At 40.1% G+C, this 20000-nt stretch overlaps 3 protein-coding genes across 6 annotated transcripts in view; 1 reads left to right on the top strand and 2 right to left on the bottom strand.

The window, feature by feature from the left end:
• The window catches only part of LOC137977780 (organic cation transporter protein-like), a 16545-nt gene extending 8370 nt beyond the window's left edge, over positions 1-8175 (bottom strand). For both annotated transcript variants that reach the window (XR_011117881.1, XM_068825111.1), the window contains exons 1-7: positions 7243-8175; positions 5994-6140; positions 5152-5432; positions 3349-3594; positions 2410-2544; positions 216-301; positions 1-37 (exon numbers count right to left, since the gene is read on the bottom strand). The exon at positions 1-37 is cut by the window's left edge and continues 72 nt beyond it. Coding sequence is in view for 1 of the 2 variants with exons in the window: in XM_068825111.1 (XP_068681212.1) it covers positions 1-37; positions 216-301; positions 2410-2544; positions 3349-3594; positions 5152-5432; positions 5994-6140; positions 7243-7563 (1253 nt within the window). In the remaining variant the exon portion in view is untranslated. The remainder of the gene's footprint in view (positions 38-215; positions 302-2409; positions 2545-3348; positions 3595-5151; positions 5433-5993; positions 6141-7242) is intronic.
• An 853-nt stretch (positions 8176-9028) lies between these two features.
• Positions 9029-16688, top strand: LOC137977782 (translation initiation factor eIF2B subunit alpha-like). Its single transcript, XM_068825113.1, has 10 exons — positions 9029-9278; positions 9360-9461; positions 9774-9913; positions 10585-10621; positions 11205-11284; positions 12248-12360; positions 13172-13240; positions 13933-14008; positions 15329-15454; positions 15780-16688. Exons 1-10 carry the CDS (start codon positions 9230-9232, stop codon positions 15918-15920), a joined length of 933 nt encoding a protein of 310 aa, XP_068681214.1. The 5' UTR covers positions 9029-9229; the 3' UTR covers positions 15921-16688.
• Positions 16689-18488: 1800 nt separating this feature from the next.
• Positions 18489-20000, bottom strand: part of LOC137976535 (solute carrier family 22 member 15-like) — a 30560-nt gene continuing 29048 nt past the window's right edge. For all 3 annotated transcript variants that reach the window (XM_068823910.1, XM_068823909.1, XM_068823908.1), the window contains exon 12: positions 18489-18976. In XM_068823910.1, coding sequence (XP_068680011.1) covers positions 18895-18976 — 82 coding nt within the window. In that variant the 3' untranslated portion in view covers positions 18489-18894. The remainder of the gene's footprint in view (positions 18977-20000) is intronic.

Here is a 20000-nt window from a genome sequence, read left to right as displayed (position 1 = left end):
CCAATAACGGCCAATGCTGTGACGATGTGTCGGTAACCTAGAGGGCAATGAAATTTATTATTATTAATATACGCGCAACTCGTACTTTGCACTGTCAAAGATTGAGTTGAGCGGCGTCAGGGAATAGCTTTAGGTGTACGCAATTACGCAAAAAACCGCATAATCTGAGTCGGACTTTTCTTGCGGCAACACCACGTTACCACATCGATACCAACCTTCATCAGAAGGGACGGCTATAACCAGTATCCCTGCAAGACCACCAAATACCATGAAGGATGCGTAAGTGATACGACGTCCGAATCTGCAAAAAAAGAGCAAAGATAAAACACTTTAGCGACTGACAGTCACAAATCTGTATTATTTCATTCTGTACATCGAAAACTTAAGCAAGATTACGTCATGATCTATATGTGGTTGAAAAGTGCGTCCATTGGAAACTCGGAAAAGATCTGAGCTCCAGATGGGATAGCCTGATAGCCTGAATCCGGCGAACCAATGAAAATGCTGGAAATACGATATCCGGATTTCAGTTTTTGAGAACGGTGCCTACTAATTCAAAGGTATTTTTGCGCGGTTTACTGAATATGCGGGAAAAGCAGATCTTAACAAGTGTTATTGAAATCCAAAAAGGAAATTAGGAGTAACCCCGCATTTTTCGAAGATAATTAATCAACAATATTTGTAAAAGATTAAAAATACAAAGCAACATATGGCATTCTTTTCCAATTTGAAGCTTAATTGTCTCTGAACAATGCGTGGCTATCCCCAATTTTCTTTTCGGATACCAAGATCACTTGCTAAGTTCTGCTTTCTCCGCATGGTTTTAAACCGCGCAAAAATATCTCCGTGTAATAAACACCACCCATAGGAAATCCGAGTATCTCGAGATTCGCAGAACATATGCGCAATAACAATAGTAGGCACCGTCCTTTTGGCAGTTATGTTCGTCAGGCTCGTTTGTGGGCCATTAGGGCCGCCTTTCAGCGGCATCGGCGTCCACAGCTGTCGCAAGGAAAGTTATCGTGGTCCGGAACACAGTGTCTTCCTATGTGTGCCTTTTCGCAGTCACTTCGTCTGCTCTCCTCTTCTCTGGTACGCGAGTTGTGCACCACAGTTCGCCATTTATGTCGGTCCAGGACCTGTTCCTCTCAGTGGGCAAAGTCCACTCCACTTCTCTTCAGGTGGCGTTTTAATACATCCTTGAATCTCAGTTTTCCTTTTTCCCATTTGCAGTTCTCCATAGAGCAGCAGTTTGGGCATGCGCTCATCTGGCATCCTCATCACGTGTCCAGCCCATCCTAACTGAGCGGCTGTTATAAGGGCTTCCACGCTATCCGTAACAGCTTGTCTCAGAACCTCTACTTCTGGCACTTTATGCTGTAACTTAATATGCAGCAGCTTCCGGCAGAGGGCCATACATTCAACAGAGTGCAGCAGACATAGGCCACATCAGAAAATACCATATTACTCTTTGTTTGTCCCCCCAAATTTTGCACAAGCATTGTTTCAAGTTTCTCTTGGAACTTAAAATGGTCCCAAGAGAAAACAAAAACAATACTTTTTCAAAATTTTGGGGGACAAACAAAGAGAATTATGGTATTTTCTGAAGTGGCCTATGGAAGGACAGCAACATTGTACACTTCGATCTTCGTTGATCTTTGTTGGGAGCCGGATGTCATGGCATGACCAGAGAGGCTTGTACAGAGCACCATAGGCTTTTGTGGCCGCTTTGGATCCTTCGGTCCGCCTCCAGGTCTGATGAGTTTGTAGCAGTTACTGTACTGCCAAGGTAGGTAAAGGATTCGATGGTTTTCAGCGCCACTCATTGACCAGTATGCTCGACTGAAAGTCTTCAGTAGTCTTCTCATCAGGTGGGGGCTGGTAGAGGAGTTCTGTTGCTTTTCAACCAAAGTCAGTTGCGGCTGCAGAGAAACGGTCAACAATTTCTTGCATGACCTCTTCTGGGTCAAGGGCAACCAAAGCTGAGTCATGTGGGATGTCTGGGGACATTATAAGATACAAAAGGGACTATTACGTTTATCGGCGGGAGGCGCGGTGGCCTCATGGTTAGTGTGCTCGACTTCGGATCGAGTGGTCCGGGTTCGGGGCCTGGCCAGGGACATTGCGTTGTGTTATTGGGCAAGACACTTTACTCTCACGGTGCCTCTTTCCACACAGGTGTATAATTGGGTACCGGCGTAATGCTGGGGGTAACCCTGCGATGGACTAGCATCCCATCCAGGGGGGAGTATAAATACTCCTAGTCGCTTAATGCTACTGAAACCGGAGATAAGCGCCGGCCTGATGGGCCTTCTGGCTCGTAAGCAGTGACTTTACCTTTACCGTTTATCGGCAGAAGGCAGGATAGTATAAGTTTGATGGTGTTTTAAAAGCAAAACAATAGAATACCTTGCCATAAAGAACCACATCAGGAGAGAGCCTGGAAGTTCAACAATGCTCAAGATGAAGAAATTCAGGTACATATCTCCAGCCAAATTTCCAACATTCAGGCTGATTCCAAAAAACACTAAGGCATTTACAAACCTAGAACAAAAAGCAGAACAGAGTAGTGCAAAACATAGTACAAGGTACACGCTTTTACGTTTTTTTCAAACTGTAGGATTGACGTTTTATTATATCCTCTGCATAATTATGCACACTAGTCATAGTTTACACTACACCGATCGTTTCCCTTTGCCTTGTAAACACTTTAAGAATCACTAATGTTTGTCTTCAATCGTTTTCTAACAACACTTGCTTGTTGTAGACTGAGTCTCTCTATCTCTAAACAGTGATTTGAGTCTGACAAATCCGACTTCCCGAAAAAACTTCGTGCGTGCTTGTACTATGTTCGTCAATTGACAAATTGTTTCCCCAATTGTATCATCTAGCGTCTCCTAATCAAACCAAAGGATTAATTATCCTTGTCGTGAGATAATTTAGTCACTTGACGACACCTTTGTGAAAAAAACGGACTGAGGACAAAGGCGGACAAAAGCTTTCTCTTTCTTTTAAAATACCCATAAGTGAAGATTTCCGATTAGAGATACATCCTTGATGGTGATGTTACGTTCCCAGGGCCCATGCTCTCGGTGGTTTTCTGCTCAACGTTATCAGTACCCAAGATTTACTTGCGAGCATTTGCTGTGAAAACGTCATCATTACCCATTTATTCCGTGCGCTTAGCTAGTTCTTGCAAATCGAGAGTTTTTTGTGGTATACCATGCAGATATGTGATAGCATATCCCTGTAACTCTACATACGCGCAAGCTACAACGAGGCCTCTCGGGATTTTGCCTCTAGGCAAAATCCCCACGGGAACAATTAGTTTTTCGTTGCCACAATTACCAATTAAAGCCACAAATGATGGTTCTTTTCCTGAGCTTCGTAGTCCTGATCATGTCCAGTATCCCATAGCTCTTCCTGGTTTCACATCGATTTTTATCTACTTCCTTTTTGAATTCCTGGATAGCGTGTTTGAGTTGGGTGGAGTCGACTTGCTTGCCATTTTTCTTTGCATAGTTCAAGAGAAGTTGATGAGCCTCTTCTAAACGGTTCTTAGCTATTAACCAACGTGGAGTCTCTGGAATGTACCTGACCATAAAGAACAACATGAGAAGAGGCGAAATCATTGTCACAGCAAAGTGATCTTATACCCATCGGCAGTAGTCTGTTTTGGATGGTGAAATTATATATTATGATGAAGTTTCCCCCTATGTTAAGGGCCCACTGACCTATTTTTTGGAGTGCGTTGCTAAGGATGTAATAGTTAAGTAATTTGAAAGAATTTGGCATTATTTTGGTCAGTTTCCAACTTATGTAAGCCAATGACCCTAAATATGACGTCATCGTACCACGCCCATGGTCACGTGACCAATAAAAGAAAACTCCAAATTTGTCTCCGTGCTACGCAATTTGGGTATTTAATCGATGGTTTGATAATTAGTATTCGTTTTTGCATCCAGCCAAGCATGGTTTTCTTTTTATTTTGAAAAATGTTCTTTTTAAAGACATAAACGATACTGAAATACCCATAACTTTTTCAAAAAAGATGATTTTAAAAAATAAATGCTTAGCTATATTTTGTGTTTGGGGGTGAAACGTGCCATGTAAAAAAGTTTAATTCAATTAAAAACCGCCGGAACTTAAGCTTTTTTTCTCAAACCGGAAGTCAGTTCGTTTACGCATGCGCAGTTGATCTGAGAACGAGCACGAGGAAGGGCGAGGAAAAACCTTCGATGGAAACAACAGTTTGTGCGGTGACTTTTGCTTGTGAGTGGGTTTTCTTGTCAGCTCATGATATGATGACGTCAGTTACCGGAAGTAACATTTCACTTCCTCAGCAACGAGCGAAAAATCCGTCTGTGGGCCCTTAATAGGCCAGTTTCCTATTCTGACGGTTGGACTGAATCTAGCATGAAATGGAGGCTAATGCGGGCAAATTAATTCGCATTTGAAAAGACTTGCCCGTAGTAGCCTTCATTTCATGCTAGATCCAGTCCAGCCGTGAGAATTCGAAAATGGTCTGTTACTAACAATCTCTAGAGATTATTTGCAATAAGCATAAATTCCTTTTGATTAATTCCGATCTGAAATACTCCGATAACCGTTTTTGAGTTTCTGACAGAAGAACTCCTCAAGGCGTGAATCAAATGCGACTCCTGTTCTTTTAAACTCTCCCCAATTCTCAGCGGATGCTAAGCCAGAAAAACTAAAATTTAAGGGTACGAATCAGATCCCCATTAAGAGGCGAAAAAGCAAATGAAGTTCACCTTTTTTTCAAAAATCACTTTGGCCAAAAGCTAAAGTCAATATGAGAATTTTTTTTTTGATTTCATGGAACAGAAAGTATCTGAGACATCAAATGGGTCACAGATTCGAATCCCGTTTAAACCATCTTGTCCACATACGTGCGAGGATCACTTCTCTCTGTTATATGAACTATGTGCTGCGAAAGATAACAAGATGCTAGAAGAAAGCTTCCAAACATGTTTCCGAATCGTGAGGGACAACCTCGATGCCTGGGTCTCTCTTCTCTGCCTCCCTTTCCTCAACGATAAGGGAGGCAGAAAGGAGAGACCGTGGAAACGAGGCTGCGTGGCCTCAGCCGGGTATTGTGAGCTTGTACAATATAAAGTGCAAGTGTCTTACCACCAACACAGCAGCAGCGGTACGCCTGATAAGGACACGGCTAACATTAGGTACCTCCACTCACGGATAAGATAAGCCAGCAATGACAATAAAATAAATCCAAGACTGACGAACATGTTGTTGACCATTCCTCCAGCAGTGCGTTGGTTAATATGAACGATCTCCATGCAGTACACAAACCGTACAAGAAGGCATCCCGCTGTACCAGCGCCAGCCAAGAAACGGAATAACGAAAATAGTGAGAGACAGTCAGCTACGGCGGATACTGTTCCGGACACAGACTGAAACACAGATTATAAGTATCATCATCATCATCATCATAGTATCCTGTACTTTAGAATACATACATACATACATACTTAATTGACCGCTCCCCATAGGGGCTTTTCAGGGCCAATGAAACACACTTAACGAAACGACGGAACAGAACAACAACAACTGTTAAGAATCCCAACTGGCCGGAGGCAAACCAGTTGGCTATTTACAAGTGCAGCTGGGAAGTTGAACCAGGGACTACCAGGAACAAATTCGACGAGTGGTCAGAGCGGGTCTTGAACCCGGGATCTCCGGGTCTCAAGGCAACCGCCCTAACCACTGGGCCATTATCGTCATCATCGCAATCATTGACGTCATCGTCCTCAGCATAGATATCGTCAACATTAATTGTTATTATTCGTCATCGTTTCAAAATTATTGCTATTGTGGCCTTCATTGTCATCGTCATCGTCATCTTCGTCGTCGTCATTAATCGTCATTGTCGTCACCATTGTTGTAATTCTCGCCATCGTCTTCATTGTAGTCATTGTAATCATCGTCATTATCGTCAATATTTATTTACTCACCATAAGAAAAATGCTAAGAAAAACACCAGTCTTCCGCCCCAAGTGATCGGACAGAGTGCCCAAGGCAACTGAACCGATCAACAGTCCTGCCATATATACAGATTGGGTCGCCGCTTTCAGGTGTTTCCTGTCGCAAATGAGGTCCCACTGACAAAAAGAGATGATAGTAAATATTTAAACGCTTTATTCGTCCGTCTACCCCGTTTCCCATTCATCCGTTCCACAAACGATAATTACATTTAATGGGCTACCTCAGAAGAAAATACATTAAGAGGATAACCCAAGGACTGCAGAAGACTTCTATGAATGTACCGTTATGACAAGATGTTGCTCTTTTTATTGACGCACTGCTGGCTGGCTTCTGTTTTAACGGTCCTCCAAAAAGAAATTGGACGATTATTTGAAACCTGAACTGAAGAATCCGCGTATTTTTTAAAAGCGTTCTAACTCAGATATAAATAATTCTAAAATAAACAGAGCAGAGAAACCGAATATCATCAAATTTGCTACTTTTGCAAATTTTCCCTCAATTGAACACTGTACCCACAAGGGAAGAACGCAAAATTAGACTTGAAAACTAAGTTTTCATTGGGTTTATCGCAAATATGCCGTACGAGATAGGGTATAGATATGAGTGAAAGTTTTGAATTAAACTTACTCTACAAATAGGTCAAATTTTTAACGGAAAACATATTCACGAGATAGGAGCAGTCAATAAAAACACCACCCCCCTCTCCCCCCTGAAACAATAAAGACCTTCAATACCGAGCTTTTTGTTGATCGAGTCAATGATAAGCGAGCTGACTTGGTAACAAAGCCAGGGAATGGCGTCTTTTTCAGAAAAACGGTTTCAAAGAGGATGCGTTTTTAATGAGCGTAGGTTGCTAATTCAATAAAAGTAGTCTAGCAAGAATTAACGATAGCAGTAAGACTGGCCATTTTTATGTGTCTACCAAAGTTACCCACTACCAACTCTCAGAGGCTAAACTAGAGAACACAGAGCCACATTCAATCAATCCAATAAAAATCCGGCTCGTTATTTCAACTCATTGCCACTGAAGACTCTGTCGGCGTGGCTGCCGAATGGCTGTTTCACTCGCAGAATGGATTGCGACATCACAACAGGCTATCAGATATATTGCGCTACTGTTTTAAACCGGGGAAAAAACAATTCGCGTCATGACAATAATATCCTTCCTTATTCGGTTTCACACCACTTAGAGTTAAGATGGCTATCAAGTTGACTGACCTCAGTGACTGCACTGGTAAGATGGCCAGAAAAGTCATATTTGACGCAATCTGAACAACATTTTCGCACTTGACATGACTCGTTAATTTGCGAAGACGACAAGGAAACACAGGTAAAATTCTTTGGAGTAGCGCCGTAGAAGACTTGAACAAGCTGCTGCAGTCCAATGGGTATAGACACTGCACTCATGAAGGCATACAGAAGAAACGTATAACGACCGAAACCACCAACCATGGACAAAAGGCCATCAAATTGCAATTGCGACGACTTCCTCGCTGGCGCTAAGACTTCCATTTTGCTCTCCTCTTCTTCGAGCGACATGACAGTCAAGGCAGGACGATTGACTAAGACGTTTTGACTGATCAGATTTTATCTTAACAAATGAATAACCTCCAATGCTAAAGGGAAGATATCTGTTTTCAAAAACGAGACGGAAACCGGAAGCCCTTTGTTCAAGTAGCAAATAAGGTCCTGTTTGATGCTAACACAACACATGGGTGTCACTCTGTCTGCATTCTGATAGCTGGTACAGTCAAACCTCGATTATCCGGACTCGTGGAGACTGGCTGAATACACCTTATTCCAAAATGGACATTTTAGTATTCTTTGTTTCCATGCAAATTGGCCCTTATGGCCTCGTTCAAGGTTAAATATTGAATGCTTACAGAAGTACTGTTATGTGGTATGTAGAGAGATAGGGATACACTCTTTAGTGTCTCCCCAAGATCTCTTATCCTATCCCTATGGCAGCTTTCTTGTAATTGGGCATATGGAGTAATTGTAATTGTAATTGTTTTAGTCCATATTTTATTTCATGTATTTTAAAAAGTTTTACATAGCAGGTCCACATCAGCTGATAGCTGCCGATGCAACTATTACTTTGTAATTTTTGTAACTTTAACCTGCTTTATCAAATAAAGAATTAATTGATTGATTGATTGATTGATTGTGGCCATAAGGGCCAATTTGCATGGAAACGGAAGAATGCTAAAATGACGGCCATTTTTGGAATATGGTGTATAGTCCGCAAAAAACGTAACCTGCGATCAGGCGTACTTTTCCTTAGACATGGTGCGAAAAGTACTTTTTAGCGCCCTGTCTCAAGAAAAGTACGCTTGATCGCAGGTTACAAAAAACGCGAGTCCGGATAAGTGAAAATATGAATATTAATGAGCCAAAAACAAAACTGATCTTTGCTAGAGGCCTTTATCACGCAGTTCATTATGTGCCACTTTCAATTATTTTCGTTTTGTTGCCTTCATCGCTCTCCAATTTGTCGGGGAGCTCAGTGAAATGCACTGCATTTAGTTATGGCGCGTGTGAGCACGAAACGCATCTGTCAGATTTAAAGGAAAAAGTTTTTGCTGCGGATCATAAAATATGACTAATTAATATGCATGAAAACTGGGATAATCGAAGTCCGGATGATTGCGGTTCGACTGTATTTACTCTGGGAAAGTAAGATTGGCAGATCAACTGGGCCTCGTTGGAGAAGGATATTGGTGAGATCGCGACGGAGAGATACTTGTGGATTGCGGAAAACGTCATTATATTATTACAATTAATTTTGGAAAAATTTCCATTGTAGAGAAATGAAGTTTTAGTATATACTAAAACAGTGGATAGCGTTGAACTCGCGCGCTGATTGGCTACTCAAACTCCCGATATCCTTTGCTATTCACCTCCGAGCAATTCGCGCGGAATTTGGGCCCAAAAATGTTGTAATCTTTGCAGGAATAAATGAGTTAAAATCATCTTTTTGTGCTACATTATCTCCCTGTTTGAGTATATACTAAAATGACTATTCACCTCAGTGTCGGTGGCTACGTTTTTTCCACCACTAGGCACCACTAGCCACCTCCACTTCGGTGAATTGTTGCTATTAAATCATCGATTCTTGGCATCGTGCACGAGTGGCTCGCCATACTCGCGCGTCGCGCTTGCGCCCCAAACCGATGGTCAGTGACAAACTCTAAAGGAAAAAAGGATGTTGTGTATGGATAACAAAACAAGCCTGTTGGAAATGGATAACGAGGGTAGGTTTTTTTCAAAGTTTGGATTTCTCGAGCATAAAAAAGACGGTTTTCGTAATTGTTGTTCATTCTTGTGACGCACAGCCGCGGTGCAGTTCTTTAAAAAATGTATGGTGGACGATCCAGGAATGTCAACAGCGGTAGCAGCAATACAAACGTTACTGGAATTCATGAACCAAAACTCCGGTAAGCGGCCAGTGCTACAAAGAAGAAAAATCGCCAAGGGCTAGTAAATGAGTTTTAACGCATGTATATAATAAATAGTCCTTCATAGCATGACTCAATCGTTGATCGTGATCTCTCAGTCTGTGAGAAAAACAAGAAAACAGATTTAGACAAGGGTTTAATTTCCGCACTTTTGCATGACAATGTTTTCTGTTCATGTTTAAATACCGTTGTTTGTCTATGCTTGAGAGAATTAAAAAGATGAAAATGGCTACCCATGCATTTGCATTTTGAAAAACTTTATTGAGTTTATTGTTCTTTCAATTGTTGCAGCTGACACCCTTTCTGAGCTGAGAGAAAATCTCAAGTCAGTGATTGATGTCCTGACAAAGACAGAAGGTTCAGTAGCTTCTATTTCATCAGGATGTGAACTGTTCCTCAGATTTATCACACTTGCTTCACTTGACAACCCTGTACGTATTATTGTTCAAGTGATCTTTCGGCTCGGTTATCAACTCATCTATACGTGGAGATGGTTTGCAACCAATCTCTAGAGATGCAGATAACAATGATGTAAATTGTGTAGAATAATCCCGGGGGGGGGGGGGGGTACTCGACATATCCCTGGGTGGGGAGGTACGGCACAGCCCCTCATACCCTGACCCTGTTTAAGACAAATATAGCTAATTTTCCTACCCATTTTAAGACAGAATTCCGATTTTTGATACCCTGTTTAAGACATTTAACCCAGTTTAAGAAAAAAATTGATAAATCATTACCCCCCCCCCCCCCCCCCCCGGGAGAATAATCATACATGTATATTATTGCTGGTGGACGAACAAAAGGAGCTAATGATGATGAGAGATCTTTTGTTTTCATCCACCAACATGGCAGCAGCGATTTAACGTGATAACCACCTCCACCATATGACTTAACAATAATGAAAAATGATTGCGTGAATGTTCTTTCTTAAAATTAAAACATCTTCCAGTCTTCTTGTAAAACTGAATCAGTTCAGAGTTGGAAATTTATGGAAGCAAATTTTAGTGTGTTTGTGTTGGGTTCAAGATGGGTTATTTTCAACTCACATCCAACAAGGCTCATGGAATATAATATTATTGTTACTTATTATACTGTTTTACAGGACTTTCAAGAATGCAAGAGAGTTCTTGTTGTGCGAGGTAAACCAAGTTTGTGAAGGGGAAGGGGTAGAAAGGAAATTAACATGGACCCTAGTATGTCTAACAATTTAATTAACTTTGTTCACATGTTTATTGCATTGGATGGAGGTAAACAACTACAACGTGTATTTTTCATTTTACGTGGTCCAGTTTTGATTGGTGCCTTGGTTATAACAACCTTCATTTCAACAACCTTCTTTGCTCTGGTAACTCTGTTTCAGAGCTGAGGTTTTTTGAGTGTAAAAAATTTCCTTGTTTGGATGTAATGTAGCTCATGCATTTCTCGCGTGCGCAGCATCAATCTTACTTTTGTCCATATTTGGGCAAAACATTGGTGTCCTAAAATCCCTGGCTTTGTTCCAAGGAAAAGAGTTGCAAGTTACACACTTCAAGATCATGTGTGTCTGCTCTGACTTAGTGGCATTTGTTCGAAATTAGAATTTTAAAGTCAACTGTTGGTCAAACTTAGCAAGTACAATTTTTTCAGGTTCTACTCTGACATCACAAAAATTGGACAAAATCAATGACATCTTGTTTCAGTAATCATTATAAGTCAATTAATGATCTACTCACTTGTCAACAGGACAGTTGTATTTGAAAAGAGCTGCTTCTGCAAGGACAAAAATTGCTAAACTTTGCCATTCATTTATTAAAGATGGAGCGGTAAGATAGCAATGTTTTAGTGATAACATTGCTTTTTTTCCTTTACTGTTTTGTGTATTTTAAAATTTTGCCTTAGATAGGCACTCAGAATTGTCTGACAGGTTGCCAAGAACTGAGTTTGCCAGGGATGGCCTTAACTATGACTTCACAGAAGTTTAGGTTTCACGAGTAACCATCGTTTTAATGCTACAGACCTGTTTTGTATGGTACAAGTATCACACTCATCAGGCAATTTTAACGAGTCTTTAAAACTGCCTGATGAGTGTGGTACTTTTACCATACGAAACAGTTCAGTAGCATTAAAACGATAGTTACTCGTGAAACCTAAACTTCTGTGAAGTCATAGTTATTGCTCCTCAATCGATTGAGTTGAGCGCTCTACGATAAACGTTAGTCAAAGTAAAGTCAATTTACTTTAACGTCCGTAGTTCCTTCAGTTGTGAAACTGGTATCAATGGAAGCCGACGGTGCATCTTTTACCCCCCTCCATCTGTCAGTGCTCCGTTTCACGGATATTTAAAATCTATAGCTACACGGGTCATAGGAAAGTGGAAACAGACGTTGAAGTCATGGAGGATCGAACTGGGGACCCCTTGCTCCAAAAGCCATGCACTAGCCAACTGAGCTACGCCTGCAAATGTTGGTTTTTGAGGAGAGGGGAAAACCAGAGTATCCGGGGAAAAACCTCTCTGAGCAGAGTAAAGAACCAACAAACTCAACCCACATGTGGCATAGAATCCCGGAATCGATCATGGGCCACATTGGTGGAAGGCGAGTGCTCTCACCACTGCGCCAGCCCTGCTCCCAAAAAAAGGCAGTCAACTACCCTTTGGTTTGTGTTAAAATCAAACCAACTTTGACTCTATCTGATTCTAATGCATTGACAGTGTATTGTTGATAATGGTACCAACACATTTGTGTATTTGCTGACACAAGTACACTGTAAACATGGATCTTTTTCAGACTATTCTAACACACTCGCGATCCAGAGTTGTGTTGGAAATCTTGAAGATGGCTGACCAGCAAAAGAAGCGTTTAAATGTTTACATCACAGAATCTTGCCCTGATAAATCAGGGTGAGTATTTCTAGATTCACATACAGTCGACTCCCGAAAACTCAAAACTTCAAGGGAAATTCAAAAAGGTTCAAGTTATCTGGAGTTGAAAACAAAGGCCCCGAAATAAGGAAAAGACACTGTTTACTGTTTTTCTATTCATACACAATAATTTTTAATCAAGTGAAAAGGGGCCAATTCATTTCTAAATTACAGTAGAAATCAGAACGCAAGGTAACATGCAACAAAACAAAGCAAAGCAGCAAGGGAAGTAAAGTATTAAAGTTGTATTAAAGACGAGGAACTGGGAACTTTGCAAACGGTTTTCAAAGCAAACAAAGTCGATCTACTACTAACAGAGTTCATGCCATTTACTTTTTCGAGAAATAGTCAGTTGCAGTACACTGTTTGTTTTTATTTAATTGTCATGTATTCACGGGCGTGATTCGAGTTATTGAGGGTTAAAATATATAGAGAATGACCTGAAGCGAAACGAAAATAATTATTGCTTCGAGTTAGTGGGAGGTTTGAGGTATCAAGGGTTTGTATTACCAAGGGTAAAACTGCAGTAAATGTAGGATGGAAATCCAGGGAGAATCGATTTTGGTTCGAGTTGGCGCAACGTTTGAGCTGGTGAGGGTTGGAGTCATCGGGAGTCGACTGTATCTTTGGACCTCTGTGTGAGCTTGAATTATACAGTAGCAATTTTTAGGAGCATTTGAGATTTCAGGATACTTAAACAGACTATGTCATGTTTCCAAAGCCTAGTAATAGATTGAAAAATCACCTTAGAGTTGGGTTTTACCTGCAGATATTCCTCCTTCTCTTTCAGCTGTACAATGCAAGACCAATTGAAAGAATTTGGGATTCCATCAACGGTCATTTTGGACTCTGCTGTAGGGTAAGAATTTGCAAAGCTTTCAACAGCAATATATTTCAAATTTTGTTTTAAAATTTAGGCCTAGTTTTGAACGAAGGTCTTTCAGAGCCTCTGCCAATTTGAATGTTTAAATTTTCCTCCAGAAGATGAATAAATGACAATAAATAAAATAAAGATCTTTATTAATTTCAAAAAAAGACGTTCTGGATTACAGTTTTTCATAAAATCAAATAGATTTTAAAAGACACATAAGTAAATTGTATTAATAAAAGAGAGTTTTTAAAAAACGTTCGGTTCTAATCTAAGGAAGTACATAGGAATGACCACGATTCCTTGGCAATTTTGTTTTACTGTGTGGTATGAGATCTGCCAAAGGGCCTTCAGTAAAAGTTGTGTTGGTTTTCCATAACTTATTAGCTGAGGCCTCCTTACCTCCTTGAGGCCCAAATAAACTGCTCTTTTTCTGAAACTTATCAGTTTTAGAAAGATGCTTATCATAACTTGCAACACCCATACTGAATTGCCAGAAGTAGAAAGAGGTATCATCAAACTATGAAAAAGGTGGTATAGAGAATCTAAACTATAACCATACTTCTTGCACACTCATAATGTGTGCATACGCCTTCCCGCCTTACTGAGAAGACTATGCATCAATGATAATTGAACAGTTTTGGCCTCCAAGGTATAAAGTGAGTGCAATATTTTGTTTATAGGTACATTATGGAAAAGGTTGATTTAGTCCTGGTGGGTGCAGAGGGAGTGGTTGAAAGTGGTGGTATCATCAACAAAGTAAGATGTTGGATTATTATTATTATTATTATTATTATTATTATTATTATTATTATTTTGGTTACCAGAATGTGACATACAACTAGTAATAGTTTTCACTACATCTGCCCCCGCCTAAGATAATACAGATGGCAGTTGAGGTGTTTTCCAGTTCATATGTGCTGCACATGTACACTGTAATTAGGTAGGTAAATGAAAGTGAAAGATGCAGGGAAAGGATGGGCAACAACAAACAGCATTTATTTTTAATTTCCATCAATGTTTATTTGATGCGCTATCAATTGAAAAGCAATTTACATACATGTAATTTTGGAAAATGCCTTGAAACTATGATAGTAAAACAGGAACGGGGCCGCCGGAACATTCAATGACTAGAAGGCAACATTTCGTCATCGTCATGGTCGTCTTTCATTGTCATCTTTTTGATCCTTGTGGTTCTTTCCACGACCGCGGTACCTTGAAATACCATAAATTAAGAACAAAACTCGCTTATTATATTCGGATCGCTGATCATTATTATTATCTGTGAATAACTGTTGTAAAAATGATCGAAGATTGTTTGAAAATGTTGATACTGAGACTATACTTTTGCTTTCTGAGGTTGAGTCTAGCAGTTTGTGGACGAGTCTGTCGCCCCTGTTTCTGCTTTCATTTATGTCTGACAAATGGTCGCCCGTTTATGATTTTGGCCTCGCCGTGAGAGACCTCTGCTAGCAGGGAAGCTATGTCGATGCTCCTTGTGACTTTCTGTCTCGTGACTCACTGAGAATTAACCAGAACACCTCGCGAACTCGGTGAACAATCCCGATACCACCTTGCGCGCTCGGTTGAGCAAATCGAGATTGCTTTCCCCTGTTCAATATCTAACGATTTACATATTAATTTACTTATTTTCCCCTTTTACACGGGGGCTTCTAGGTTGCCTCTGAGAGGTCAAAACCCTGCGGGGGCAATGAGTCAGTATAAGGAGGCAATCTGAATGTAACGTTAACAATATTCCCTTTATTGTTGTACCTACACAAATTACTTCCCGGTTTTCACCTCGGCAAAGCATGTTCATGGCCAGAAAAATAGACTATATCAGATATACATCTGTAATAATTAAGGGGAATTTTCTTTTGTTTTTTCTTTATTGGGATGAAGGGACTTCTAATTTATTGGACCCTGTGCATTTTGGCACGACCTAATGAATAGGATAAAAGAAGTTGTTGAAGGGAGCATTTACTATCGGAAGTTTATCAAGTTGTAGATTTGGCCGTGCATTAATCAGTAATTTATGCCAAGATTGGATTATGTGACTTTGTCGTCTGTTTAAATCAGGTTGGTACTTATCAAATGGCAGTGGTGACCAAGGCAGTCAATAAACCTTTTTATGTAGTGGCGGAAAGTTTTAAATTTGTTCGACTGTATCCACTTAATCAAGAAGATGTACCTAACTCATTCAAGGTGAGCTTTGTGAATCAAGTTTCCCTCACAGCTTCGGGCTGTGACCGTTTCAGGTCGGTTTCGTTATGTGTGAATGTGTTTAGCTGTTGGGAAAGGCAGTGCTAAGTTTGTTTGGTTGATTAACATTTCAACCAGCAAAACTTGTTAAACCAGTTGTAAAATCGTGAAGATATCGACCATTATTGTTTTGGCGGGCTTTTTCTGAGTTGTGCTCCAGTTGCTGTCTTTCCTCACAACGTAGCTTTGCAATGCAGCAAAGTCTGGCGATGGCTACATGTTTTTTTTTTTGTTTTTTTTAATAACTGATTTCATATTCGTTTTCCAGTACTCAGAGGTTTCATCATGCAATGGAAATCATCCAGTAGTGGACTACACTCCACCCTCTTACATTACACTACTCTTCACCGATCTCGGAGTTCTCACCCCGTCTGCTGTCAGTGATGAACTTATAAAGCTGTATTTATGACAACCCGTAACAACGTCGAAAACCCCGGCGTCAGTGAAAACAGCAAACGAATTGACGGATGAAGCCTAGCGAAGAAATAGGGATAGTTGAGATAATGGCACCACTGGCGTTTTTGTTGCAATGCCTAGCCAAAAGGGCAGCCTTATACCTGCAAGTGTTTCATGGTTTGTCAACATGGGCATGACATGTTATAGAATGGTCTCATTCAACAGACAGAAAGACCGTATGTCTCGCGCCTCACTACCACTCAAATAAGTAATCTTGGAAATGGGATTTAAAAAACATGATCAGTAATGCACACAAGCCTTTTGGTACACTGTAGGTGTTGTACCTATGAAGATCCTTTCTTTAGCACTATGCCCATACGCGATTTACAAAGATCTCTTTCCAGATGTTCAAAAGCAGGATAACTCCGTTTTCCCAGTGGATAAGTCACTATCCAGATTATAAAATATACTCCACGGTAAAAGGTGACAGGTTTTCATAAACGCCTTTACACACATGTGCTCAGAGTGTGCATATTCATGAGCTAATACTGAAACTTTCGCACGGATCTATACTGTCGGGTAGTGACTTATCCACCAGATAAAGTTTTCCAGCCTTTCAACAAGTTATTTCAAAAGATGAAGTCGAACGCCCTTGTCTGCAAACGTCTTTAAATTTCTCCTTTCTTGCTCTCCATGTATTATTATGAGTCGATGCAGGGCCCACAGGCTTCGATATTCCCTGAACGGTCTCTTGAAATCTGAATAAACTTTATTAACATGATTCTTTTTATTTAATTATTTTTCTCAATGCGTGAGCGGGAGGAATTCCTCGAATCCTGCAATCCGATTGGCTCTGGAAGGGGCGGAATTTTTCTATCTTGCCCGTCAGCCCGGGTGGAATCCTAGCCCTGGTTGCGTGAGCTTGTGCGATGAGCTTCAAAACATAAAGTTTCTAAAGCCTTTTAAAAGTAAACAGTGTTGCTTTGCAAATTATTAAATATTGTCAACAGAATCAACCGATCATTGCGGTATTTCCTGATATTTCATTTTTGATAATAAGTATCGCAGGCCAGCCTTTAGCAATGGTTCCCAGCCAGCACATCTTTTTAGGAAAAAAAATAAACAGGTTATTCACCCAGGCGCGTAGCGTCCTTTACGCAAATACGCACGGGCGTACTTGAAGTGACCAGAAAATTTTGGAAATTTTAAGCAATTGTTTCTATTTTTAACTTTTACTTGTACGCAACCAAGATTTCCTTATGAAAACACGACTTTGATTTAATTCTAAAAACTAAAACAGAAGCTATACCATGTTCTCACTTAGTTTTGCATTGTACTTTTTTACACTAAACAATGCAGTGTTGTTTGGTCAGCGTGCAACAAAAAGGCGAAGTTGCAAAGGAGCGACGTTCCAAGAACGTTCTTGACAAAGGAGCGACATTCCGAGAAAGTTGTTGACAATTCCAGTCACGCTAGCACAACCAAAGCAATGTTTTGTTTGCGCCAAGTTGGCTCAAAATAAGGGGATGACGCTTTGTTCTTTGCTTGTATTCACACAACTATTTCGAACAAGAAATAAAGAACGCAGTATTTTTCACTTTACTTAAGTTTCTAGATCATATATACTTGTGCGTACTTGAAAAAATGACCACGCTACGCGCCTGTCACCAGTTTTGGTCGGTTCGTTCAGGGGAAATCTTGAGTACGGCCTTGGGCCCTACTCGAGACCTCGGGCATAGTTTTTCCCTATACAGACCTACTAAGGCCGGTGAATATGAAAATGGTGGACAATGGAACATGACACCAAGGCGATGCGACTAAGTAATTCTTTCGCAACATACTCAAACATGCTTTGTGATAAGAATCACAGACCACACAGTTTGTTTTTAGAAAATTAGCCACTTCTTGTAGAAAATGTACGAAAACCAACGTTAAAATTTTGGAGAAACTGACTTTTGAGCATTTTTCTTGAATATTTGGACCAACTATTTAAAAAAAAAATTTGGAGCATCTGGTGGACAACCCTATTCTCCAAGTGTATTTACTCACTTTCAAATTAAAGTTATTTGCTGGATGAGAACTTACTTTTAAAGGGACCACAGGATATACCACCATGATTTTGAGAATGAACCTTTGCGGGTTTTTGAAATGGTTCAGAAGTTATTGGAGTTTTTTACGCCTCATTTTTCAAATATTACGACAGTGATCCTCGCACTTGAACTGTGCCATACATAACTGGCACCGAAAGTGGAGTTCAGATCGCTGAGGAAAAGCGCTTTGCTTGCAAAGGGAAAGGAAAGCAAAGGAACTTTATTTAAAGTGGTACTACGACCAAAAAAAATTTTGTTTTTCCTTTGGATTTCAAAACTATGTTAACTAAACACTAACTCACCCAAGTTTTAAGTTCTGATTTTAAAAGGACACCTGTTTATTTTAGCTTGAATTTTCTTATTTATTGGTCCGCCATTACTAACTTTAAAATCTTGAGAGAGCTGGGTCGAGGAGAAAATGACGTCAAAACGCACTAGTTTAACTCCCTGCACCCCCCCCCCCCTGCAATCCCCCCCCCCCCCCAAAAAAAAGGGATAAACGGAGAGGGTTTGCAAGATGAGGGACCAAGCAAGAAAGACTGTATTTCGGAACGTACTGCAAGGACACGACATTGTGTACTTTGATTTCTTTATTATAGTCATGTAAACCATGGTGGTAAAAAACTCATGTGCAGCGTTAATTCATAAAATCGCCAAAAAGCGAATTGGGATGTTAAATATGGTTTATGAGAATATAGTTAAAAATTTACAAGATTTGCAAGTTATAAAGTTTGCTACAATGACGGTGACCCCAGAATAACCCGTGAAGTACCTAAATTTTCTTCATTCTTTACCCCTCGAAATATCGTTCAATAGAATGATATGTATGTTTCATTTTTTTTTTTTTACATCAACGTACCCTAAACTTTCGATTGTATATTTAAATTGATTAAGCTTTTAAATTAACGGTGAATTTTCATTGACAAATTCTTGGTCCTCGGGAAGATTCTGTGAGGAATTTGCTTCGACAACAGGCGACCTGAGAAAAATGGAAAACAAAAAATGTCAAGTGCTTGGTCCACTGAATTAAAACCTGTCGGGTTAAGGCGAATAATGCATGTCTATCATTTTCCATCCGAAGATCAGATATTTCGTTAACGGGCTAGGGCCTCCATAGGGAAAAATAAAAATAAAACCTGAAAAATAAAAACGAGATAAACATCGATTTTGAAAAACACTTGAAGTGATTTACATATTGTTTTTGCAATAGTCGAAGGAAGGTTTCGCTTCCCGAAAACAATCGAGGAAGAAGAACTTTGCGTAGAGAGAGCAGTACCGAAGTCTACCAGATTAATGTATCAGCAATACTAGGTCCTAAGTTGGAATCATCAACAGTAAGTGCGACAATTAGTGTCGATTCTAGCAGTTAAGTTCGTGTCACGAAAGGTAGAAAAAGTTTCTCATAATGTGGATATGGATACTATGCCAGTCTGTTTGGGTCACTGCAAACTTTAATTTCAAATGACTTACGCTTGTTAGTTTATAAAAATTTGAACTGTTTCTCCTGGCCATTTTTTATTAAAAGTTAATGATTCATCAAATGAAACCATGTTGTCTCGCAGTGATGAGCGCAAATTTCTATTGCGTCGAGAAGCCTGAAAACTTTTCAGGACTTCAACGGGATTTGAACCCGCGACCTCGCGATACCGGTGCGATGCTCTAACCAACTGAGCTATGAAGCCACTGACGTTGGGAGCTGGTCACTTTTGAGTTCACAATGATTCATGTTAAGCTGTGTTTGAGTAATCTTTGAATATGCAGATAAAAAACAATTTTATCTCTAGTGATGAAAACGTGACGAAATACTAGTGATTTTCAACTGGTGTTTCATTGAGTTTCAAAGTCATCCACCTGACCCAAATGGGGCGCTCTGGTTGGCTTAATGAGTTTGAGAAAACACTCCTCGTTAGTGTTCTTTATATAAAGAATACTAATAAGGCATAGCCTGTTTATCTTGCATGCTAATATTCTCCTCTCACAATTTGAACCCGTTCTGAGTCCAG

Source organism: Montipora foliosa, chromosome 11 (assembly GCF_036669935.1).
Source record: "Montipora foliosa isolate CH-2021 chromosome 11, ASM3666993v2, whole genome shotgun sequence".
NCBI lineage: Eukaryota > Metazoa > Cnidaria > Anthozoa > Scleractinia > Acroporidae > Montipora > Montipora foliosa.
This window is presented reverse-complemented; position numbering and strand designations above follow the sequence as displayed.